Source organism: Dermacentor andersoni, chromosome 1, assembly GCF_023375885.2.
Source record: "Dermacentor andersoni chromosome 1, qqDerAnde1_hic_scaffold, whole genome shotgun sequence".
Lineage (NCBI taxonomy): Eukaryota > Metazoa > Arthropoda > Arachnida > Ixodida > Ixodidae > Dermacentor > Dermacentor andersoni.
Window position 1 is genome coordinate 256,719,250 of NC_092814.1, and position 26,813 is coordinate 256,746,062.

The window sequence follows — 26,813 nt, forward strand, 5'->3', positions numbered from 1 at the left end:
GTTGGTGCCGAAAAATCCGTGTTTTCAGGGAACATATGAACCGGTAAAAATGAGCGTAACTCTATTGGGTAATTTTTTTTGTTCTTGATTGCGAACATTGGCGCGGAAAAAACATACGTAACGGGAACGTATCAACGAGGTTCTACTGTATACGGTAATGACAGAGCAAAGGCTCTGCCTTTACCACTGCTGTATGCTGTGTGCACCCTTATAAGACTGCACTTGGCTATACATTTTGCATGCTCACACCATGCTTGAAAATCAAGTACCTGGCAAGACCTTCATGAAGTTGGAAACTGCTTTACCTATGCCACTGCAACACATCCACTTTAACTCTTTCTCACACTGAGTTCATGTCTTATAAAATTTCCAGTGGCGCAGCAGCACAACAGTACAGCTTAACATCTGGAACAATTAAAATGACACCCCTCTATCACCTGCATTTAAAATTTCAGCCACTGTTCATTGCGACTAGCGCATTCCATACCTAACAGGATGTGGATTCTGGGAAGTTAGCAACAGCTTGTTAGCAACAATAACCAGTTAGCAACAAATAACAGCGCTCATCCTGTTGTGTTTGTTTTCTATTATTGTCTTCATCTTCTGTGCACTGCTTCAAGTTTTACTGGGAAGTTAGTTGTAACCTGCTTGTTGTACCTGTCCCTTTTGGTGTCCTTATATCCTAAGTGTTGCAGTTGCAAGTTTGACCTCTTTACATTACTCAGGCCAAAACCTGACCCTAACGAAACACTAAAATACAACCTACACTTACGGCTAGGCCTCATAAATTCATCTGTACACATTTAAGTACAAGTTAAGTTTAAATTTCGCACCTCTGAGAACCACTTGGAGAAAAGACTGTGGCTGTTGATTTCTAAAAGTTGTCCTTGGGTGAAACGAGAGCGCATCCTAATGGTAAGTTTCTGTGCAAGGGCCTTGCACAAGGAGGTTTTCCCTGTACCAGGGGGTCCTGAAAAAAAGAATAAGTAAAAGTGACAACATACCACTGACAGACAAATCATGAAGGTAGGAAATAAGATAACATCCATTTCATTACATAAATGCTGCTGCTAGTTATGATCCCAACACCATAAAACGTATCATGAGAAGCTAACAAACGAAGACACCAAGGACAACGCAAGGGAAATTACTTGTACTTACTAACTGAATTAAAGAAACGATAAATTAATGGCAATGAAAGTGGATGAAAAAGAACTTTCCGCAGGTGGCGAATGATCCCACGTCTTCGCATTATACGTGCGATGCTCTATCTAATTGAGCTACTGCGGTGCCAGTTCCCCATCCACTTTTTTAGGTATTTGCCTGTTATTACTAGAACTAATCTTGGGAGTGTTAGCCAGCACCACCACTCGCAAACCTTGGCAGCAGATGTGGAACATCCTTGCTGCCGCAGGCGTCACGAGTATGTGATCTTTCTGGGTGAAGGTAACTGGTCAATAAGCCCGCACATGCTACCTGAAGGCATCAATGTTACGGCAAGTTGTATTTTTCATCCACTTTCATTGCCATTAATTTATAATTTCTTTAATTCAATTTGTAAGCACAAGTAATTTCCCCCTCTGTTGTCCTTGCTGTCTTTGTTAATTGGCTTCTAATGATATGATTAATAAAAATCTGGCCCCTTGGTTAACCGCCTTTCTTCTCGTTCAAAACCATAAAATTGATTTGTCATATAATGTCGTAGAGCTTTTCATAAGCAATTAAAATTAAATTATGGGACTTTACGTGCCAAAACCACTTTCTGATTATGAGGCACGCCGTAGTAGAGGACTCCGGAAATTTCAACCACCTGGGGTTCTTTAACGTGCACCTAAATCTAAGTACACAGGTGTTTTCGCATTTCGCCCCCATCGAAATGCGGCCACCATGGCCGGGATTCAATCCCGCAACCTCGTGCTAAGCAGCCCAACACCATAGCCACTGAGCAACCACGGTGGGTTTTCATAAGCAATGGAAAGCCAGAAATAATAAAGCCAACTAGAAAGTCTTAGTGGAATGTTACATGCTCACAGGAGCATCATAGTTAACTGCTACAAAATACATACAATAATAATAATAAAAGTGCTCGAAGGTGCTTTGTCATTTCCACCATGAGCAAACACAGCAACACACACAAAATTAAGTGCAACATGGAGTCTAACCTGCGAAAACCACAATGAAGCTGGTTAACAACAGGTGACATTTGGTAAATTAGGCAATGAAAGCACAACAAGCCACTGTGCCAAATGTTACTTTTGCCATTGACTGCATGTTTACTGCGAGTGCCACTGAATTAAACTACTGCAGTCAGTTTTTACTGACACGTCTCATTAGCTTGCAATAACAGCACAAATATGAGCAATGACACAAGCAATGCCTTGTAAAACCAACCTCACCATGCAAAAGCACAACCTTGTTCCACGATATGATGTTAGGGTCCACTTTCTTATCAGCAAACAGCAGGGCCGTGGATGAATAGCTCAGCAACTGGTTAAGCAGTACCAGTACAACACTTTTATCATGATGTACAACAGCTTGAAACACTGTCACTCAAATTATTGGTTAACATAGAATAATATAAATCACAGAGTTAAGAATACTGTACTCTAAAAAAGCACAAAAAAAATTAACACGTATATTATAGTGGAGAGCCCTAAATTATTTTAAAATGTCACACCAAAATGTACACTTGAAAACTGAGAAAGCGCGTTACTGTTAAAGGTTGTACACAATGTGCAGAAGCTACATTAGTTCTGTGTTTGCTTAAGGATACCAGTGCTATCATAAAATTATCACTTGCTGCTTTGTGATTTGCATATCACTAAACAAGGCATATTTTGTCCATAAATGAACTTTCATAGAATCTAGTGTAGTGACTCTCCACTGCCTACCATACTTAATGCCACTGGACAAGAAAGAAAAATTCATAACTGAGGAGGACTTGTGACAACTGTGCCGATATCTGTTGGAAGGGTTGAACTGGGCAGAAGGCATGCATTAAACAATTAAACAGCAGTTGTGGATACCACACTGACAGCCTCCACATTTATTAACAGTACTAAATGAATGTTTTTTATACTCAACTTACAGTGCAGTATCATTTTCAAAGCAACATTCACATGAGTAACATAATACTGATCATGCACTTTCTTCTCTCAACATACTTGCAGCTTCCAGAACATTCACAACCTATTTCAAAGAGGCAATTATTGGTAAAAGCAATTATAAGATCTTAATAAGAAATTATAAAACTAATGTTCTGGTTCTTACTCTGCAGATGTAAATATAAAAATAATTTCAATAATGAGTGCAGTCTACGATGACTTGAACAGCATGCATGCATATTGCCAAGTCAAGCATTCGAATGCCAGAATATTTCAAGAAAATGCTGCAAATCCCGCGTTTTTCATGCGACCATAAATCAGGCTGCATTTATAATGTTATAGCACATCGCCACTAGCATATTTATCATTGTTACTGTGCTTTAGAGGTAACTACTGCCACATACACTTGTGCTACTTTGAGCATATGTACATGACATGCCTGAGAAGGATGGCAACAGCAGCTGAACACTTAAATTTTTTGACAAGTCAGAAATAATGAAGGCTACAGCATCATATGGTCATTATAAGTTCTGTCCCCAAAATAAATATTCATCAATCAACTACTTTTGGCATATTACGAGTTGTCTTTACCAGTTTTCGCTACATTGGTCAAGACAACTGAGGCTTGGTTGTCTCATCAGTTCCTTTTGTGCACTCATTCTGCCTTAAAAGGCCCCTCACCAGGCCCCATAGCAAATTTTGGTTATACGCTGGAAGTTGATATGTGCCCTCTAAGGAGCGTTCAGTTTTTCAAATTGATTCAACAATAGCCGAGATGGAAATATTTCAGTGCTGCGAACCCATGATGTCAGGAAGCGAGCGCCACTACCAAGAGAGACTAGAGAGTTTTAGAATAGGGGCCCCAATATTTTGGGGCCCCAAAGAGCTTTGCGGGTGTTAGCGTTGGGGCACGCAGGAGTGAAGAGCTTTAGAATAAGGCTTTGCGTTTGCAGATAGCGTCTTGCGCTGACAGCGCCACTACGGCGTCTAAGAAAAGCTATTAGAAATAATTAAATAAAATATACCATTTTATGATAGGAATAGTAATTTTGACTTGCGTGTATTCGCATTTAATTACAATTTAGAGGTTATTCTTCAAGCAGCAAACAATTAGTTGCGCTTAGTTTTGAGCAACAAACCCAACTTTACGTGCCTTCACCAGCCAAGCTTAGCCGTGTTAGGCCTACGAGCCATAAAATCCGCACTCGAATTCGGAATCAGCGGCGTCTAATGGATCAATCTACATAACACACGCTAGTTGAGAGAAAGCGATAACCGCAGTCACTTCTCCTAGCTTGCGAACTTCACACGTTACCGCGAATCAAACCCAGTTTGGTGCTAGGTTAGAGTCGTCGCTTCGATGGGTGCCGCCATGTTGGTTGACGCAAAGCTTTTAGGACCGCTATTTGGGCTCCCGCTAAATCGGTGAAATAGCGTTCCCAACGCAAAACCCAAAGGCAGTTTGCGTCTCACGCATGCGCAGTGGCTTCGACGCTATTTCTTTGGGGCCCCTATTCTAAAACTCTCTACTCTCTCCATTTGTCCCACCTAGCCACCGCAAGCGAAATTACTTCCCTGCATTCTTCCATACCAAACCTCGAGGATTGCGTCACCCATTTGTCAGGGCAAACGTATGCGTAGTGCAAACTTATGTGTGACGCATAAGTTTCTTTTCTCCCTCGCTTTTTTGCTGCACAGCGCACTTCCACTGACGGTGTCGCATGCGAGCTGTTGTGTTTGTCTCATTTCACACAGTGCACGAGAACACCGGACTAGTGATATAAGTCCGTGCTACACGAACACTGAGGCAAACACAAGCGGATCACAGAATGTCATCGCGCGCTGGAACATGGTAGAAAATGGCATAGTTTTGGTATCTGCGCGTATGACTGCACGACGTGGGAACAAGCAGACAAAACGGAAGTACGTCTCTCTTGCTGTGGTGCAAAGTGAAACAAATACACACAGACATTTGGTTTGTGTGTTTTATTATTTCTCTAAAACTTAATTCGTCTACCGATGCAACAGATTACACAAATAACAGATGTTGCCTTGAATAATTCCTAAGTTATGAGTTACTAAGAGCGATGTCACAGCAAAGACATGTACATAGGTGCGCTAGCACGTATACGTCATCCCTCTGGCTTGGAGCGCAGGGCCCACGAGGAGAAGGGCAAACGGCATTCGGTTTGAAATTTAAGCTCTTTCCGCAGCACGTAGCAATGTAATACTTAGCAGACACGAACATTAGCGTGCATTGTATGCACGGTGCTTGTCAGCTCAACATGGCCAGACCTGGCGAGGGGCCCTTTAAAACTTTGTTGTGGCTAAAAGCTTACTGTATCATTGTTGGTGCAGACATGCACGCCTTAGAATTACATCGCTACGCACCACGAAAAGGTCTGAAATTTCAATCCGAACGCCGTTTTCCCTTTCGCTCGCGGCTACCACGCTCCAAGCCGGAGGATGACGTACATGTGCTAGTGCGCCTACATACACATGTTTGCACTGTGATGTCGCTCGTGGTGACACATTTTTTTTTTTTATTATGGGGTTTTACATGCCAAAACCACTTTCTGATTATGAGGCACGCCGTCGTGGAGGACTCCGGAAATTTCGACCACCTGGGGTTCTTTAACGTGCACCTAAATCTAAGTACACGGGTGTTTTCGCATTTCGCCCCCATCGAAATGCGGCCGCTGTGGCCGGGATTCGATCCCGCGACCTCGTGCTCAGCAGCCCAACGCCATAGCCACTGAGCAACCACGACGGGTTCGTGGTGACACATGACTTCGAGATTTATTCAAGGCAACATCTGTTATTTGTGTAAAGTGTTGCTTGAATAGACGAATGAAAGCTTAGAGAAATAATAAAACACGCAAACTGAATGTCTGCGTACTTTTGTTTTACTTCACACCACAGCAAGAGAGATGTACCGTATTTACTCGCATAATGATCGCACTTATTTGTCAAAAAAATTGACGCAAATTCAAGGGTGCGATCATAACATGGGTCAAATTTCCCACGAAAAAAAATTTTTTCATCCCACATTTGCTGCAGGATGAAAACAGGTCAAGCAGGCGGCTGCCGCTGTACAATAGTGCAGGACTGGTGTGGGACACCAAAACAAAAATGGCTGCCGGCAGAGCAAGCCAAACACAATTTTTTTTCTTCTCGTGAGTACATTAGCGCATTGAAACAGTTTCTTCTGTATCAGTAATGAGTAATATCGTTATTATCGGCAAGTTTACGACAATAACATAACACTTTGAGGGGACAGAAAAAGAGATGGTCGTGCTTAGCTGCCAGTGACATAGAAACACATGGCGGGCATGCTGCGGAATTTGTCTTCACTACTATCCTAATACGGTGAGTTTCCACTAAAGGTGGGCGGAAATCTTTGCTGTGTTACGAGTGTCGGCGTATGAATAGGGTACACTTTTAACGTATCAGTGTAAACATGGCCACTATCGTTGCCGCTCGCGATTTGTTGCGTGCCTGCGAGTGCAGACGAGAAGAATCGAAAGGCGCCTTTTTTGTCGTTATTGTAGGCCAAAACTATAATGAAGCCTACAATAAAGCCAAGGCAAGTTTGGTTGTAGCTTTTTTTTTTTTCATGGAAGTGCGGAAAGTGATGAAAGGAATGAAATGGGGCATCTGCTTAAGAATGTTTGGTGCGTGCAGACCGCTTGGTATGTCTTCAAGAGTCGTTCGTGTAGCATTTCACAGCATTCGACAAATGGTAAGCGCGATATTCATTAGCTAGATTTGGCACACGACATACCACTGCGACAAGTTCGCGGTGCGATCATTACATGGGAAACAAAAAAAATCGAATTTTGCCGACAAAATTCAGGGGTGCGATCATTACGTGAGTGCGATCATTATGCGAGTAAATACGGTACTTCTGTTTCATCTGCTTGTTCCCTCATCGTGCAGTCGCCCGCACAGGCACCCAAACTATGTCATTTTCTATCGTGTTCCAGCATGGGATCACGCTCTGTGATCCGCTTGTGTCTGCCTCAGTATTTGTGTAGCACTGACTTATACCGCTAGTCAAGTGTCCTTGAGCACAGTGCACAAAATCAAGCACTGCACGGAACAGGACACTCACAACAGCTCGCGCGCAATACCATCGGCGGAAGTGCGTAGCGCCGAAGAAAAAAAAGTTAAGGCGGGGCCTGTGACATATGAGTCACGCGATCCTCGAGGTCCGGTATAGAACGCAGAGAAGGAATTTCGCATGCGTAGGCTAGATGGGGCGAGTGGAGAGAGTGTCTCGCTTGGCAGTGGAGCTCGCCTCCTGAATTCATGGGTTCACGGCACTGAAATATTTCTGTCTCGGCTATTACTGAGACGATTTAAAAATTTTTGCGGCAGAACACTCCCTAGAGGACGCGTAACAACTTCCAGCATATAACCAAAATTTGTTGTGGGGCCTGGTGAGGGGCCGTTTCACAGCAATGCAATATCACTTTTGCTTTAAAGTTATCTAGCAGAGAACACACTGCTACCCACCAGAAAGGGCAGTACACAAGGTCAATTAGAGAAAATTATGAACATTTACCTCATTTTTTATTGCACTTTCATAAATGAGGCTTTCCCAAAGGCCCTCAAGATGCGCAGAAGGAAGAACCCAGTGACTTGCAGCTGCCATGCCATCTTCAAGCTCTTCTAAGCCAGCATCATCATTCACCTCGTAGACGTGTACTATCAGAGTGGCCGAGTCCAGTCTTTCCTGAGATGCGGAAGAAAGCACAGGTTTTTACAAAACCAGAACTACTATGGGCTAATTTCTCAAGCATTATTAATATTGCCTGTGTTTTGACCAGTAGGTCAGTTGGTGCAACTAAGTATAGCTGTGGAATGGACAACGAAATGTGCATGCATTCAAAGCACCAGGCACTAGTACTACTATCATATACCATCACGAAAGCAGACTTGTGGGCAAGATGAACACACTCACACTCACAGCTGACACAAACTGCATCACATACACATCACACTACAAACGGCACTTCTTTCATTCCATGCTTGCACTTACTGCTCATAGCTGCTCACATTTGTTTGGTGGCTCAAGCAGTATTAGCTGGTGAGCAGCAGTGACTGTGGCATGCTTATCAGACAGCCACAGTGTCATGCACTACATACTCTCACCAATTTCTCTGTTGTATTCAGCCATGCGGCACTGACCAACCAGCTGGCTGATGCTCAAGCATCTTTTTTCAATGCATGGCCAGGCGTATAACATTATGTTCTCGTGAAAATGCAGCACTGCTCCATACCAAGCTCTTCACTGCATGCAAAAATAATAAGTTCACAAAACACACTGCTCTGTGAGCACACAAAGCAGCAGAAAGGGAGAAGGAAGGGAAGTGTACTAATATGAGCATTTTGTATTTGCAGACTACAGTTATTGTGTTCACAACCTCTGGCTGGAACAAACAGCTCGAATTAATGTCTCTGCTTTATCCTTGGACATTAGCCATGGTGGCAGCAGGCCTCTGCCTCATCATAGATACCATGTGTTCAGAATCCAGTGGCTGCGGAAGGACACAGCTCTTATACATCAAGCATCATGCATGTGCACACACACATATTTAAATACATGGATGCCTCCAGGCCTGTTGGGAGGCATCCCACCTGCATATTGTGCTATTTGAAAGCTGGTGACTTGCTGGCAAGCCACACCTCACAGAATGACCTCGCAGAGGTACTGTTGTTGAAGCAGATTGTTTGCTGGCAAACTATTGTATGTTATGTAACACTTCAATTCAAGTATGAGAAATATAGAGAACAAGCGTGGGCACTTCCCAAGGTAGAAATTGTGTTTTAACTTCACCCTCATATATATGTTTTTCTCCCTCCAGAAGGGTGCTGTATATAATACAATTCACCATGTTTGGAAGCAAGCACTAACTCTATGCATCTCTTCGGCATTGACTGATGTAGTCACTGCACATCAATAATGCGCTACAGTGATTCCTGCAATGAGGAGCTATTTGAGAAGCACCCATTTACTTCAGTGCCTTCAAATGGCTGTGGGAGGGAATAGCTGCCAAGCCTGTGCCTTGTTGGCAGCGGTGCATGATCTTCAACAACTCCCTGACATCTGGAGCACAGAAAACAAGCTCCAAAGAATGCAAGTTGAAAAGGGTTTAAAACATTATTTGGACATCTTGTGTGCATCCCCTTTCTCAGTAAAATAATACTGTATTTAATTGTGTAAGGCACTTAATTAAGTAAGGCATTTCTTAATTTTTACTAGGTGGGGGCATTACACGAGGAAGATTTATGGCTACTAACTGAAGCCTCGAACTGTGCTCGGACTTCTATGCAAATAAGCGCAACCACTGATGGCCGACTATGACCACATTTACAGTCGACCAATTTTTTTCAGACACAGACTTGTGCCATCTTGTAGCGGCTTGGGGGAATTAACCAGCATGCGAAAGTGCGCGTAACACAGGGTAAAACTTCTTCCAAATTTTCCTACCCCAAAGCGGGAGTGCAGTCCTACACAAGTATATATAGCATTACTTAGCTAAATTTTATTAACATTTAGGTGAATGAATTATTGTCAGGTTTTACAATGCATGCCTATGGTTTGAGTGGGAAACCACCACTACATTTTAATCATATATAAGCATACTCAGCAGCAAGGCCTTCTATTTTAAAGAACTGCATGCATGCAAACCTCAGTCAAGAAGTGATACCCTCATTCAAAAAATTATAAATTAGAAAAATTAGAAAGACAGTGCGCTGTACTACTGCACAAGTAGGTTACCTGTAATGGTCACAAGCAAAACAAACACTCCTTACAGACAGAAGGCAACACAAGCAAAAAACAAAGTAATATGAAAAATATCGATAGCTTTGTTGACCACTTTATTTAAACATATTCCCCAAATAAATTTTTTATATGGGACAACTCACCACATCATCCTCTTCATACTCGGTTACTACTTTGTCCACTTCACCTGCAAGAGCAGTTTCTGCAAAATTTGTCAAAACAGGTGGGTAGCCTCTCTGTCGCACTAGTCCTTCAACATGTGCACTGATTACATTGTCTGAGAGAGTGCTGAAAGAAAAAAGTGCAAAACACCAATATAAGTTGCACGGAATCACCTAGAAGCATCAAGTAATTCACTAGCAATGGGGAAAAAATGTATGGTCATGTCAAGAGTGTAGCATATTTAGTTCGAACTCAAAACAACAAAAGATTAACAAGCTGAGTACGTTTCTGAAAATTCCATTAGCTGAAAAGGGGCAGTATCCAAGGGGCAGCACAATGCAAAAAAGAAGGAATGTACAAGCAATTAGCAAGCCTCGAAGTTTCATCACATGAAAGCACTGTGCCATTTAGTGTTTAGGTTGAATTGTCTGCTTTTTCTTTCCTACCTGTGCCAGACCAGATATCTAGAACACTTCACCATGGTGGCTCAGTGGCTACAACGCACTGCTTGTTGGCATGAGATTGTGGCTCAGAGCACAATGCCATGGTGGCCACATTCTGATGGGGGTGGAATACAAGAATGCTCATGTACCGTGCTTTGGATGCATATTAATAAAACCTAAGTGGTCAAAATTGGTACAGAGCCCTCCACTATGGCATCGCTCACAGCCCCTGTATTGTTTTGTGTTGTTAAACCACACCAATCAACCATACACTGCACTTGTTCAGTTACAGAAAGCCCTAATAAGGAAAGTACACCTTGTTAGACAGGCACAAGAGAGGCTCATTAATAGTGAACTTTCCACTTTTCTCCTGACCTTTAAATTACAGCCTTCATTAGTCACAACAAAGTGGCATGCATTACAGTAATTAATATGCATTAAATTTACGTAGCTATGACATTCATGTTGCAACCTAGGAAGGAAAGCCCCTGCACAACATGCAATGCATTGGCTTAGTTTTACATCAGTACAAAACTGGTCATCATCACAGAGGAGACAAGTGCTTCTTGATTCATTTTTGCACTGTTACTACAGTGGTTGGTTACTTGAATTAATACAAAGGCTCGCAACAGGACTCCTAGCAAAAATTTTTTACATGGTTTGTTGAGCATCTTGAGTGCACTCTTTAGTGCCAACATACTACAGCATCCTAATCAAAGTGACAGCCAGAGCACAATGCTTTCGCACCTGTTCATACATTTTGACTGGTACTGCCATAGCCCCTTCAATAGGGTCCTAGCTTTAAGTATTTTGGTTTATTCAGATGCGGAATGAACTAGCTTCAAGGTATGGATAAGGCCTGTAACGAATTACACTTAAAAACTTGTACTGCAGTGTCAGCCTAATGAGTTGTCCATCAAAAACAAGCCGAACTTGCCACTGCGCATGACGAAGGCACAATATTTATAAGTGATATGGATATTGTGAGGGTCAGTGGAACAACACAACTCAAATAATGTTGATTGTCTCTTATTTCACCTGCAATGATTAACACCAGTGGAAATCACTCAGGAGCATCAGCGCAGCCACATTCTTCTACAATTTTGCCAAAAACATGGGCGTGTCCAAGCCCATTTTCAGAGTTACAGCTCAACTGTTCAGCATATTGCCAACTTTCACACAGTGAGTTTGAAATTGCATGAAACCAGTCGAACTGAAAGGACTAAAATGTCTGTGCTGAATAGACAATCATTGTTGACCTTTCATTACAGAAACCACTCTATCAAGAGTTCACTTACTGCAGCAAACTGCACAGGTTGGTCGTTCATTTTGTTGGAGGATTTGCGCATACTTAAATGAAAAATTAGGTTATGTGGTTTTATGCACCAAAACCATGATATGATTATGAGGCACGCCATAGTGGGGGACACCAGATTAATTTTGATCACCTGGGGTTCTTTGACGCACACGCAAAGCATGGCACGCAGGTGCTTTTGCATCTCACTCCCATCGAAACGCAGCCACTGCCACCGGGATTTGCCGAAGAAGGGACAATGTTAGGTTAGAGCAAGCGAAAGGTACCATAGGGGTTTACTGTTCTCTCCAGCCAATTTGTGCATACATGTCCCAGACAGCACAAAACATTCTGTTGATGTTCCAGAAAGATTCGAATGTCTTAGCTTTTTATGGGATGTAATGAGGATGTTTACAGCACCATGCCCACGATAAATTTTAGACACCACATCTACTGCTGGACTTATCACAAACCTAATTGAGCAACATCCTCAGCAGCATATTCTCAGGACGCTGCTTTCAGGTGTGTTTATTTGGGAACGTCATGCTTGCCCGAACGAAATTGATTAAACCCAACACGAAACACAAATGACACATTGCCAAAAAACAAAAAAGGTTTATTTTACACTATTTTGTATTAGACTATTATTATTATTGGTCGTGGTGTCTAAAGCACACCTTCCATCGACGGTTCTCTTTAAAAAAAATTAAATTATGGGGTTTTACGTACCAAAACCACTTTCTGATTATGAGGCACGCCGTAGTGGAGGACTCCAGAAATTTCGACCACCTGGGGTTCTTCAACGTGCACCTAAATCTGAGTACATGGGTGTTTTCACATTTCGCCCCCATCGAAATGCAGCCGCTGTGGCAGGGATTTGATCCCGTGACCTCGTGCTCAGCAGCCCAACACCATAGCCACTGAGCAACCACTGCGGGTGACGGTTCTCTTGAAGTAACAAAAGCAGATCTCGAAGACTATGCTGTTGTAAGTGTAAGGTGCTGCACCTGAGGTAGTTAGTTTGATACAAAACTACTGTTTAACGGTGGCAAAAAACAAATATGCAACATTTTTGATATATATATCAAATATCACAACAAATATCAAAACGAAGCCCTACAATATGGGTTCTCATATCCAAGCTGCATCATGCATATATTAACCCAATTTGTAAATAATGAATTGCTCTCTAATTACAGTGTCAAACAGCAGTGCCTTGGAACACGTCCTGACATCATCCTAAAATTGTCCTCCAATTATGTACCTGGTATGCTCTCAGTATCTACTTGGGAAGGATGAATGGACCTGGTCAGGAGCCTTTTAGGATTAGTGCAAGACATCCTTAGCATTTACAAATGTCCTGATGCCGACATCCCACAGAATGAGGATGCCTTTGCGTTGTCTGGGAAGCTTCTCATTTCTGCTGTCCTTTAAGTAACCATGTGTTTTCACCCACTTCTATACTGGCTTCTGTAATGTTTCGGAAATGCGAAGACTCCAAAGTTTTATTGGAAAATAGGGAGAGCCCCGTTTCTGAACACTGGCAACAGACTATTTGTAATGTTAAGTTAATGTATGTAATGTATGCTGCCGTCAACGCGTGGTGGTGCATATTACGAACACCACAACGCAAGGTACTAACCACTATACGATCACGGCAAACCGAGGGATCATATTACGAACGCCAATAATCACCTTAAATACACAATAGGACCCACTTGATCAGCTGTAAGCGTTGAATGCGCTGGCGTAGTGCCTTGCAAAGGATGACTTTCGACAGATGTTACGGTTCACAACAGACATGCCGAAAGCAAGCACTGCGTTAAACTCAAAAGTACACATGAAAATGTCTGTCTGATAATCACCTGGTCCATCAGCGAAAGCCCAAGTGAGACTCACGTGCAATAGAGTAGATGGCTGCAGAAATTGTAACCGTAGGCGCTTTTTATGAACTTATGTAGGTTTGCCAAGCTGATAACAATTACCAATAAGAGTGAATGCAACGTGTATCTTTGTTATGCACCTACAAACGAGTCGGTGCAGTGACAATGTAGAAGTTCTTACCAGCAACGTGACTTCAGCGCATCCACGTGAACGCAAAGCTTCCCGGGATTGAGCGAATTATCATCTGCTAAATGGCTGCTCAAATGTGCCCTGCTATTCATTTCAAATCAGCGTGGAATTCACAGCAACTCCGAACGAGAGTAGTTCGTTGTTCGCGCTCAGTTGCAGCCACTGTTTCTTACTGCTTCTATTGGTTACTGGTTCGATGACGTTTAATCACATGACCCCTTTTTACTCTCGATTCCAATTAGCGCATTTAGCATGCGAGAGTGGCGGAAACCGCTGGAGTTGAGAGTACGTATTGTTAGTCTGCGAGATGAAAGTCTAAAATGAGGTGCATTAATGCGCGCTATGTGTGTCCGTGTACGGTTTTATGACATGAAGGCAGTGCGTTGATCAGCATTAGAACCCTTGGCTTTGGCACTTTATGACAGTCTGATCCGCAGTTCCTCACTTCGCAGTCATGAGGCAGCCTTTCATAGTTCTGCTTGCAGGTGAGTCACAGGTTTCGCGTAGGCTTAATATTTTGTATTTCTTGATGTTTTCACGCGTTGGTAAGGACTTTGCAGTAACTTAAGCTGTTATTCTGTGTAGCCTGCGCTTTCTTAGCGCTGATATGATTTTTCATTTGTCTTTTGTGCCTGCTAATTTCGTCGGACGTAGGCAGAGAGAACCAGGAACGAAGTTGCAGCTGTTAAACACGATTAATCGTAGGAACTCCCGAAGGCCAAATGAATTGATTTCGCCTGCATCTAATGTTGATTCCGTGCGGGTTTTGTTATTTGTTAACGTAACTTACCGCGCCAGGTAATTTGCTGAACAGGACTTTACTCGGTAGCGAGTACTGCATGTGATGGGCACTCGTAACGCCTCCAAACTCTTCCAGCGGTGGTTTGCTCAGGAAGCACGTCAATCCGGGGCCTGCTGCAGTCAAGCGGAGGAGCAAATTTGGGTAAAGTCTTGTTTTTTGTTATTGGACGCCATACGCATTAGATTTTGCGAATGTCGCACTGTGTCAACTTCGCGTCCAGTCTCGAAACGCGACTTAACAGCTTGCGCTGGGCAGGCATGCATTTTTCTCTTTATCGAGGTAATCGCGAAGTGTAAAATGTTGCCCTTGCATTTAAGTTCGAAAAAGTCTGTCATGCGTTGTGATGTTAGCGTGCGTATTGTGGCAGAAACACTTAATGCTCATGTATGAACTTAAAATGCAAGATACTGTGGTAGCCAGCGTGGGTGGATAATTACCTTCCTGCGAATTCTCTATTGCTGCCTGAGCTGTGGTAGTCGAATTCATCGAGTATTCATTCTCTGTGTGAAGCTATTGATGCTGGGATAAAAATGAAATGCAAGTGGTTGTCGCAATATATGCAGCAGTTTGGGTATGTGGGAGCTTTTCATATCTATCCAATAATTATGTTAATAGTGACTGCTTTCATGACAAGTAACGTACACACACTTTGTTGGCTTGACAAAGAAAACAGCGCAGTATTTTAACTCCTGCTTACCATTTCTACATGTCTGTCTGGCAAGTAGTCAATAGGATGTCAGTGTTTACGTGTTGAATCCAGACACCTTTCCTTTTACTTGCCCTTTCTGATAGTGAATTGAAGTGGAACAGTTTTCTTTCAGTGCACTCATTCTTGCATGGTTGCTTTCACAGCTTTTCCCAATAGGCAAACGGAAGCTTTAACTGCTTAAGATGCTTTCTTCAGACGTTGCACTAGTCTCAATGGGCACCACTGAGGCTGGTTGGTGCAGACGTTTTTTGAGTAGTTAAAGCCCTCGTGTTTGCCAACTGGAACCTGCTGTGGTTGCTTAGTGGCTATGGTGTTGGGCTGCTAAGCATGGGGTCGTGGGATCGAATCCCAGCCACGGCGGTCGCATTTCGATGGGAGCAAAATGCGAAAACATCCGTGTACTTAGATTTAGGTGCACATAGAAGAACCCCAGGTGGTTCAAATTTCCGAAGTCCCCCACTATGGCGTGCCTCATAATCAGATCGTGGTTTTGGCACGTAAAACCCCATAATTTTTTGTTTGCCAGCTGGAAAGCATTGTTGGTATTTCTGTGTTGTTAAAGCTTACCATAAGTTCATTGCAACATTTGTTTACACTTGTGTGACTGTCCTAAACACTGTAAGTGCTTATTTGTTAACCCTACCAAGCTGTTTAAACATTTTAGGCTTGCGAGGTCTCTCTCTCTCTCTCTCTCTCTTAAATGACATTTACATGCAGTCTTTTAGGCACTGCCAGGCAGCAAAGCTTGCAGTATAGAATTAAGGTATTAATTTTTGCTGTTGTAACAATAGCTGCAAGAATGTGTGTAATTTCACTAAGAGAGAGGGACATACGTTTCTGCATAAATTACGGTGTAGAAGCATATGTATTTGTGCTGGCTGGTTCATGACAAGCAGGAAAAATACACAATGGACATGATGTGAGAAAGGGACAGCACTGTTGTCTATACCTTCATAACATCCTGTCTATCATCTCATTTTCCTGCTCAGATTAAGGTGTGTATGCTATGTGATGGGGCATTGTAATGCAGGTGCAGCTTTCCCTCAGCTTGTGAAAGCTGAAAATGAGTAGGATTTGAAACCATTCCACTTTTGCAGACACCTTCATATCTTAGTCTATGTGAAATTGCATATGACAAACAGTGCAATTCATTCATCTTTCACATGTTTAATTTCATGCAAATGTGTGCTATCTGTAGTAAACATTATGTATAAACTGTGCAGTGTCTTACAGAGCTTGTAGAGGTATGGCCAGTACATAGGCAGAAAGTTTTCATTTTTCCAGGCGGAGGGGGGGGGGGGGGGGGGGGGCAGCTTTCCAAGCCATATACATATATATATATATACATACCTTTAATAATGGTTGCACTGGAAGGAACTTCGTCTGACCTTGGAATAATTTTTCACTGAAGTAACTGCCTCTTTACAAGACCTCATAGTCGGAGACAGTTCCATTTTGCAGCCAGAGTCCTCCTGCACCACCAAGAATCTGGCATCTCTCGGTGGTGTGATCTTCCTTCGTGTAATTGTCTTATACTACCGCTAATACTGCTTCACCTTTCCGGTGAAACTGCAGGCTCTAGTTCTTTAAAATTTTTTTTACTGTGAGTCCGAGTATAAGTGCTGCTGCGCATAACTACTATTTATTCTGATTTCAAGTGAATCTGGCTTGGCCTCGTTTTCGTTACTGAGTGAACTATATATATATATTTGACCTCTGCGTACAAGTGGCGATGTTTCCACCCCTGATAAGTGTTGTAAATTATTAGCAGTCTTTCTTTTCTTTTTTTTTTTTTTTTTTTTTTTCGTGAGTCATTAGCATTGCTTACTAGGAAGAGAAGCAATACTGAGACTCGCATCATTCACACGCATTTCGCACGCCATTGATTAAAAACTTCACTGAAGGGGTCACTGAAGTCTGCAGTTTTTTTTTTTTTTTTTTCAAGGTCAAAAAAGCACGCAAGTCAATTTGAAGCGAGTTGAACCTACAGCAACATATTCATTCTCGAGACATAGGCTGTCCATACCATTACAAATAATTGTTAGTTGGCTACTTCCTTCTCTTTAAAAAAAGTCACAGTTTTGCCTGAAAGGCGAAGCATTGATTGCAGTAGCAAATTAGTAGACAGCTATACGAAGTAAGGATAGTAAACTTATGGGTTGTATAAACTTACTAAATATTCGCTTACTAAATCAACAAGCATGGTGTCAAGCACGCACAATTAAACATGAACACATATCACTCGGTGACCGCGGATACTTACTTTCAGAACGCTTGGGGATAGGAGGCATTTCAGCAGGAGTGAGCAAATTCACCTTTGTTGCTCCCTCTCACTCAACGCGAACTAAGCCGCGAGAACACAGCGCACACCATGCTATCGGCCCTTGGTGCGCTTAGAAGTCTAGATTCTGTCCACATCCCTTTCAAGGTAGAGCATGTGTGGCCACATGCCATGCGCAGTTGCCTCTGGAGTAGAATGCCCCCCCCCCCCCCCCCCCCCCCTTGTGTCTTGTGTGCGACGGAAGACGGTGCGCTTCCTCCCCACTTCCCTCCCTTGCATGTGCAAGATTGAGCCGCCATCATCTGCTCACCCTCACACGCTTTCACTCGCACATACAGCATAAGGTGCGCGCGGACAATGTTATCACCCTCGGTCTTTATATCACGCCAGCGGCAGAAATATGCCTGGAGTGTCCAAATAATTGCTATCACAATAAAACGTAAGCTTTGTCTGTGTAATTATTTAAATATATTGTGCCTGTGCATTGTGTTTATAGTGGAAATGAAAGTCACAATGTCACCCTTAAGGCGGAGCATCAATTGCGATAGCAAATTAGTAGACAGCTAGCTATATGAAGTATGGATTGTAGTTTTGTCAGCCGTATAAACTTGTAAACATTCACTTACTAAATTAACAAGCTGGTGTCACGCGTGCACAGGCAAACATGAACACATCACATTTGATGGCTGTGGACCCTAGCTGTCAAAATGCTTGCTTGAGGAAGCGTGGCAGCAGCAGCGAGCGAAGTGACCTTCATGCTTCAACGCATGAAGCGCTTCAATGCAAACTGAGCGGCGAGAACAGCACACACAAAGCTACGAGCTGTCAATGTGCCTAGGCTCGGTCCCCATCCCAGATCACTTTCAAGATAGGGCCTGTGCGCGACCGCGCCATACACAGTTGCCACCGGAGAAGAATGTCCTCCCCTCCTGTGCCCTTCACGCAATCGAAGACGGCGCGCTTCCACCCTTGCGCCCCCAAGATTGAGCCACCACCGTCTGCTCACCCTCGCATGCTTTCGCACGCACACACAGCATATGGCGCGCAGCGAAGATGTTATCCCCCTTTGACTTCATACAGAACATCACAGCAATGCTGATGGCAACAGCAGAAATGTGCCTGCACTCTTAAGAGTCTCTTGAAATGTTGACACCCTTAGGGGCTTATCCTGTGCCACACCAATAATTGTCGTCTGTCTTGCCCGCATTTCCTTCCTTTAATGCTGCGAACCCGGTACTCCCAAGTCGCGAACAGCTTGTGCGTTATCAGCCTGACATAGCATTCTCGGCACGAAAGTAGCAAATGCCGAGTTTTCAAGAAAGGAAATGCAAGCAAGGCAGATGACTATTATTGTTGTGGGCTAAGATAAGCAAAGGTGCGAACTTTTAATTTTAAGAGTGTGAAGTGTCCATATAATTGCTATCGCAATAAAAAAATTTTGAAATGAGAAAATATCAGTGAGGTAGCCACTGCTGGTACTTCTCATGCACTTGCCCTCCTATTGTCAGGATTTGCAGAAATAAAGCAAAAGTATGAATTAAAGCCGTGCAAGTCAGCATCAACAAGAATGCAGTAAGCATTTAGCCACAATAAAGTTTTAAGTGATAAGGTAGAAGCAACAAAAAAAATCTAAAATGATGTGGGTGACAGAACTCTGGTAATGACACTTTGGGGGTAGGGGGGATAGGCTTCGGCATCACCCCTCCCCCCCCCCGTATTCGGCGCCTATGGTCCAGTATATGAGGAATATAGTTGCCAATCCTGAAGGTGATGACACACACTGCTTGCTTATTGTCATTGTGTTTTTTATGTTGTACAAATATGGAATGGTGTAATCATTACTTCTAAGTTGCTGCTTTTAAGAAACCTCTTGTTTCCAAGTTGTGAACATTTTTGTCTCTCCATCTCTTCTACTTGAAATAAGAATGTAGTTTCAGTAGAGTAGATAAGTACTTACAGCTTCAAAGTCTGTTTTAAAGCTATAAATACAGACACAGGAAGTTGCATATACAAGGGCAAATATTGTCAAATTGCAATTAAAGAAACCTGAAAAAAATTGAAGTTCTTGCTTGTCGGTGAACTTCTTCACATCATGACTTCAACCACCTGCTAAATGCATGTAAAGCCATTTACCAACAGCTGAGCTTGCAACGTTAACTGCACTGGTTGCTCTGAATAAAGATATGGACATATAAGCACACTACGTATTACTAGAAGATTCTTTACTTACTTTTGCAGGAATTTAACAAACTCATGCAAAGGCCTTTGTTCTTAAGCTCAGAATCGGAAAAAATCTGTTGCTCAGCATGCCGAAACATGTTATGTTCATTTCAAGGTTAACTCTTTGCCTACTTTATGCATGGGTTCATTTAACCTTGGATATGCTTGACATAGGTAAAACCAATTTAAATATGTTAGTAACCCAACGTGCTTGTAGTGTACTTAGAATTGGTAGGTAAAAACAAAATCTTGCTTGGCTAAATGTTTAAAATTTCTTGTGCAGTGCTCCTGCTAGAACAGAAACAATTATGTAGTGTAGGCACAGAATACTGCACCATAGGCACTTGTAACCTCATCTTATAAGTACTTAATACTTAGACGGCAATGCTGGCTTTTTATTCTAAGACTGCATCTGTGGAGGTGGAGTATTTTAACGCGACAGCATTAAGGAGCTCGTGTTGCAGAAAAGCCGGTGTCGGCAGCATTGGCCGTGAGCGAAAAATCCCTGAAGGCAATTCATAAATAAAACCAACTTTCAAGATGGGCTGGGTGGGAATCAAACCAGTGTCTTCGGAGTGTAAGACGGAGACGCTACCACTCAGCCATGAGTTCGATGGTTCAAAGCGGGACAAAAGCGCCTCTAGTGAATGCGGTGTTGCCTTAGAAACGTGCCGTAGAAAGTTATACTGCGATGTATATCGGTAATTATGAGCATGTAAATTACAGAAGTCGCAGTTAAACGAGTAGCGAAGTACGTTTCTGCCACATTTCTTCTGCGCTTGGCGCACACGCAGAGCCATCTTGCGGCAAACACAGAAGACCCCTCCTCGCAATGTACGGCGCTGCCCCGACAGGTGGCGCGCCACTCGCCCGCTTCTCCCCTTCATCTCATCAAGAGCATGCCGAGCGAATGAGTGGGCGGTGCGAACGGGGCGCGATAACGCTATCGCGTTCCACTCTTGAAGGCGAAGCTTAAGCGTCCTCCAATTTTTTTGACAGCATTTGGTAAGAAATGATGTACTTTCTTGAATAAACGTACACTTTAGGCTACCAGCTAAACTACATGGAAAAGTTTCAATTGGGAGCGTTCAGATAGTGAAATTTTCAAATCAAATACGACTAATTGGGAAACACTACCTGAGAACATCAAATATTTTCTCGTTTAAAATAAAGTGAGTTATGAATTCTATGCATGGCCCGTATGCTGAAAAAAATTGGGCTTATATACATTTATTTGATATATGTATGTAATACAGTTCGCGATTGGATGTCCAGTCAACTGGAGAGCTTGTAAATTAGTAACTGCATTCAGTTATCTGGGGACACTACAACAATTGCAGTAATAAAGCAAGTGAACAGCACATCACTAGGCGCACATTGAATGTTGTGTTTGTTGAAGGAGAGAAGTGTGATATTATAGCAACCTACATTTTTAAAGAGATGCAAACATCATGAGATTGGCCAAATAATAAAACGAACAGATTTGTATTATAAGCTTCCTAAAAGCGAGGCATTCTTATTTCATGACTAAATTATGCTAGAGTAGTTAGTAAGAGGAAATTTTAGCCAATCCCGATGCAGGACATATTTGCGTAGGCTGCCAGCCAATGGTGAAAATCACTTATGAATGAAAAGCTTTTGGGAGTTGGCTGTAATATTTGAGCAACAACTGCAGCTCTCCTTACAGTGGAATCATTCAGAACGGTCCTTATCTCACTTGTTCTTTCTTGTGGCTCCAATATAAAGAAATATATATATTTGACAATTTCAAATAGTGAACTCTCAAATCCAATACGAATCGAACAACAGAGATTATTCTATTCGTATCTGAAAGTTCAAATATTCGCACACCCCTAGTTTGTAAATATAATATAAATTATTTGAGAAATCTGTGTAATGAAAAGAGTGGGGTTACTTGTAAGGCTGTTGCACATACATTTTTTAAGCATTCGGGATAAGCTTAGCCCATTGCACTGATATTATTACTGTTAATGGTAGTGATGACAATTTTGTGGGTTAAGCTTTTAGTGTGTAGTTAAGCAGTTCTTTTAATTCCTCGCACGAGTTCACTCATCCTATCAGTTGCATGTGCTGAGCAGTGCACAACAATAACATTGAAGTTGTGCGTGTTTCATCTTCTGTGCCGGCTTTTTTTTTTTTTTTTTTTTTTTTTTTTTTTCGAAAGGGGTGCACCCACATTGTCGGCTTTTTTTTTTTTTTTTTTTTTCAGATGTTAAAAAACATGACGATTTATTTTTAGTTATTCATAAGGAGGTAATAATGGCAAGTGAACTCTTAGTATGGTCCTTACTATAGAGTACAAAATGTGAAAACGTACAGGTACTTTAGTGACATGGTGGGACAAAAACATTGAAATGTACTGGTACGTCAGTGACACTGAAAGAGTTAGTTAATAAAGCAACTTTGAAGTAGTAAGTGTAGCAAACATTGACTTTAGAAAGGGAATGGGGGTTGTGTGAAGTTCAAAACGTGAAGCCTCTGTTTTGCAGGATCATGCCAGCAGCCCAGGCGGCTTGGGCCACGGGGTAAAATCAGCAGCCCAGGATATCCAATTTCCTACTCAAACCACACATCTTGCAGCTGGTCCATATTTGGTCACCGTGACCAGGTTATTACTATAAGGTAAGCTTGAGGAAGTGCATACAGTAATCTCTCGTAACGAAATTGCTTTACTCGAAATATCGTTTTATTCGAACTTTCTTCCGGTCCCGACCAAAGCACATGCATTTTAAGCCACATTACTCGAAGTACACGAAGAACTTGACCCGTTTAGAGCGAAGTGGCAAGCGGAAGAAACGCTGCCGCCGAGCGGCAGCAACCCTTTTGCACATGCAGTGTCAAGTTAATACTGCCGATGAATTAGTCCCATGCAGGCACAAAACAGGCCACAAAAGTACCAAACCCACGACCGATGACTGCCTAGTAAAGGGTACCAAGCGAGTGTTGAGTGCTCCCAGCTGTTTACTGCGGAGCGAACAAAGCAAAGGCAAGAGTTTGCTTCGAGTTGTTGACAAATTCGACTTCGCCCTGCCATCTGCTAGCCGCTTGGTTAGCTCGGATGGTAGAGTGGCTGCCCTGGAAAGGCGGTGGTCCCAGGTTGGTTCGAGTCCCGGACCAGGACGAATTTTTCTTCAACTGTGAGGCTTTTCTTTCGAAGAACCCGTATGGATTTCCTTTGTAGCAATGGCTACAAACGGGTGTATGTCTGATTTTTCCTTTATTAATTACTTCTCTCCACCTTGCGGGCTTCCGTGGAACTATTACGTCAGTTTTACAGTGTTAAATATAAGGAGGTGGTTACTTTGTCCATGTAGGTGAAGGTGCTGTTTCTGGCATCTAACAAGGATAGTTAAACGAAAAATTGTTTTTTCATGCTCGTAACATACCAGTCCATACTGAGAACAGACTAAGTGATTATGCTGTTGAGCTGCCTTCTGGTCTCTGTAGACAAGTAATGACGTGTGAATATTTTTTTCTCGCGTGATGCCAGTACAAAATATTTTGTTCTTTCTTTTTTAGGTTCCGTTTGAAGGCCGTAATATGTGAAATACACCTTTTGATTTAAATTGTCTGCCTGTGATTCATTTCTGAGAAAAGGTACTTTGAAACTTAGAACTTTATCTAAAATTTGATACATAATTACAGAAAAAAAGTTCAGTTCCCGGTGGTAAAGCTACTAAATGTCAGGAAAAAGAATGGGCATCCCCATTAAGCATGCTAAATTTTATGTTGATATATGCAGCAGTTTTTACAATAAAATGCTAAATCAAGGTGACCCACTTACCCTACATTCCTTCCTTAAAAGTACGTATATTAAACTTTCTTCTAAAAATTTTTGGTTTTCCAATATATGTGAAAGCTGCAGCCTCTACTACGGTCAAACCTCGTGATGACAGTCCCATCTGACCCAAAAATACCTTTGTGCTATCCAACAAATCATTATGTCCATGTTCAACATAGCGAGGTTTGACTGTACATGTAACACTACTCTGTGAATATGTTTGCAGTCTGTTCAACAGTTATCTGCTGTCAAGTGTAGTTAGTGAACTGAGGCAATATGTTTAATGGACAAACTAAATGGCAATACAAAATGCATAGCTTGCAGTGTTTTTGCTGTAACATACACATACCTGCTGGTGGCTTTAGTGGGTATGTGCATATTTAGTTATTACAGTGCTTTTTCAAGTGTTTAAGTAGTTGATATTACTCTTTTGCATTTTTTCCTGAATGGCACACAGCTATGCATTGCTAAGTTTCCATAGCTTGACACATGTGCAACATGAATATTTGTCTTCAAGTTTCTTGGACCTTGGTTGACTTGGGCTTATATTTGACTTTGTAGTTTTGATGACTTGGACCTTGGTGGCCTGGAAGACTGTGAGAAAAATCCCTGTTGTGGTGGCACTTGGATAAAGCTGGGCCCTACACCAAATGGAGGCGAGAGAGTGCACTGTGGCCGCAAGCGTCCCGAGCCCTTTATTTCACGCAATAGTAAAGTGTGGATCAAGTTCCACAGCTCCCCAATGCAGGTGCCCCAGGGCCGAGGCTTCCAGCTGTCCTATACTGTAGGTGAGGCAGTATGCACAACTTGTGAAATAAGTGGGCTTTTTTTTTTTTTTTTTTTTTTTTTTTTTTTTTTTTTTTTTTTTGGCTTTCCTACTGATATCTGTGGACTACTCCTCTAGCTCTCACAAGCCATTTAGCATTAAAGCTTACCAAACCCCTACTGCAATATGAGGAACTATTTTTGATGTCAGTAGCAAGGAATCATGTATATATTATGTGTTTAAGAATAGCTTGTCCATATTTTCAGGTGGATATAAGCAGTCGTCATCATGTAGACCAGATGAATATCAATGCCGGAATGGAATGTGCATCTTTCAGCATTGGGCTTGTAATGGTCGGGCTGAGTGTGAGGACAACTCGGATGAGCTGCAATGTAAGTCTACTGTTGTTCTTGACATTGGTTTTTGCCTGTTTATGACATTGAGGCAGAGTATAAGTGTAATGAGGCTGGCTTTAATTGACTCCATGTCATGCTTACAGGACAGTTTCTGCATCTCGTGAAAAGTAATTGCACTGCAAGATCTGCAGCAAAGTTCACTGGGTGTTCTCCACACGCAAACCTGAAATGTGCTATTTTTCTCAGCTGGGTGTCTGGGAAGAAAACAATTGTGTTAACTGCAGGCCTGCTGTAGTGTCATACATTGTGGCACTATTCATTTGGTGAGGGAATGCTGGAAGTAGCTAGGTGAAATCTTGAATTGTGTCTAGAAACACTCTGAAATAGTCCTTTTTATGCATGAGCTTGCCTACTGTCCCAGAAACAGTGTTCTAGAAAGAGCCATTGCACACTAAGTTCAGTGTTGTGCTGGGGGGGGGGGGGGGGGGGGGGGGGGGGGAACACCTAATTGGGCAAAATAAGAAACTACACCAGGAGAAGGGCGTTTTTTATAGAATTGCTTATGTGCCCAAGATGCCCTAAGACCGACAGATGCACCGCATGGGTCAATCTTCGCTTTTATAGATGCATTTTGCAATGCATTATTGGAAGGTATTTGCCCTTCAAATGCACCGCTGTTGCAAGCAACAACCCTACAGAAGCAGGTGAAGTAGTAATGCTGCTCTCTGGAAACAGAATAAAGTTGGAAATTTTCAGATTTTCTGTGCCATCCTTTCCTCACAACCTCCTTTCCATTCATGGGCAATTTCGTGTTGTTCAAGGTGCTTGGAACTATGTTAATCATAACCTTTGTTGCCTTTGCACATGGTGGGAGCAAACAAATGTTTCGCTAAACATTGTTATTTTGTGTTTGGTGCTCTTCAGCCTTCACAGCAGTCCTTCTCTTATTGCAGTAGCAATTTATACAGGTGCTGGAGGTGCCTTTTCGCTGCCGTGCTGTCACGGTATCAACGACAAATGTGCGGCTTGCACATGGAAGGTCTGCAGAGGTGTGACCTACATGCAGTGCCTTTGGCTGTAAAAATGGCAAAGCAAAGTGGATGCCCCCTCACTTTTTGCTCAATTGACTCGGCAGTGAAGCCAGAGTAGTGTTCTGCCTTCTGCTGCTGACACGAGCGTCTGCATACAAACACGTCTCTTTCTCTCTTTTTTATTCTGTTGTTGGTGTTGAATTTTCAACTACTTACCGTAAGCAAAAGCATTCCTGCTGTGCACCTCTGTGCATACAGTGGTCTAAATATGGAACCAACAGTAAAGTTCAAGCTACAAATGCCTATGGTTTTCTCTTCAGTCTCATCTCGTGTACCACTGATTTGTGAAGCCTGTAACGGCACTGGCAACACTCCTCATCGTGCCAGTGTTAAGACAACTTGCAGCACCCAGGCCACTGTTTATGCTGCGCAGCAGAAGTTTCCTCGTGTACTGTGTGACGCCAGCGTGTCGCTCCCACATCTTGTTAGAACGCCGTTTGAGTAGGTTCGGCACAATGCTAAACCTTGCTGCCCACAGAAAACTGCCCCAGTTTTCCTGCAGCTTCTAAGCCTTGTAGATGCAGTTGTGAAGGCATTGCAAAAACGGCATCATTTCTTTGTTACGTTTATTTGTTTTTATTTGTTTATTTTGGCAGGTCCCTGCCCAGGTGGAATGTTGCGCTGTGCAACAGGGAGTGGTTGCTACAATAGGGAGGCTCATTGCAATGGGCAGCCTGACTGCCCTGACATAAGTGACGAGCTGGACTGTGCCTTCTGTGGGCCAAACCGTACCTTGTGCAGTCCCACTTCTACAGCCTGCTATGACCCTCTCAACGAGCGCTGTGACAGGTCTGATGAAAGTACTTGTTTTTTGCTTGATTGGTACTTACTGAAGGACATAATTGTCGCTGAAAAGAAACACAGAAACAAAGAGACAGAAAACATTTTTGACAACACTGGTAGTACTTCTTAGTGAT

At 42.6% G+C, this 26,813-nt stretch overlaps 2 protein-coding genes across 2 annotated transcripts in view; one reads left to right on the forward strand and one right to left on the reverse strand.

Annotated features, from left to right (window-relative positions):
* pch2 (pachytene checkpoint 2 protein) overlaps positions 1-14,050 on the reverse strand; it is a 39,681-nt gene extending 25,631 nt beyond the window's left edge. The window contains exons 1-5 of the mRNA XM_050195713.3: positions 13,861-14,050; positions 10,041-10,185; positions 7,672-7,842; positions 2,397-2,487; positions 834-970 (exon numbers count right to left, since the gene is read on the reverse strand). Coding sequence (XP_050051670.1) covers positions 834-970; positions 2,397-2,487; positions 7,672-7,842; positions 10,041-10,185; positions 13,861-13,961 — 645 coding nt within the window. The 5' untranslated portion in view covers positions 13,962-14,050. The remainder of the gene's footprint in view (positions 1-833; positions 971-2,396; positions 2,488-7,671; positions 7,843-10,040; positions 10,186-13,860) is intronic.
* An 88-nt stretch (positions 14,051-14,138) lies between these two features.
* LOC126547744 (uncharacterized) overlaps positions 14,139-26,813 on the forward strand; it is a 62,460-nt gene continuing 49,785 nt past the window's right edge. The window contains exons 1-6 of the mRNA XM_050195712.2: positions 14,139-14,354; positions 14,747-14,812; positions 22,392-22,524; positions 24,245-24,471; positions 24,716-24,841; positions 26,493-26,685. Coding sequence (XP_050051669.1) covers positions 14,324-14,354; positions 14,747-14,812; positions 22,392-22,524; positions 24,245-24,471; positions 24,716-24,841; positions 26,493-26,685 — 776 coding nt within the window. The 5' untranslated portion in view covers positions 14,139-14,323. The remainder of the gene's footprint in view (positions 14,355-14,746; positions 14,813-22,391; positions 22,525-24,244; positions 24,472-24,715; positions 24,842-26,492; positions 26,686-26,813) is intronic.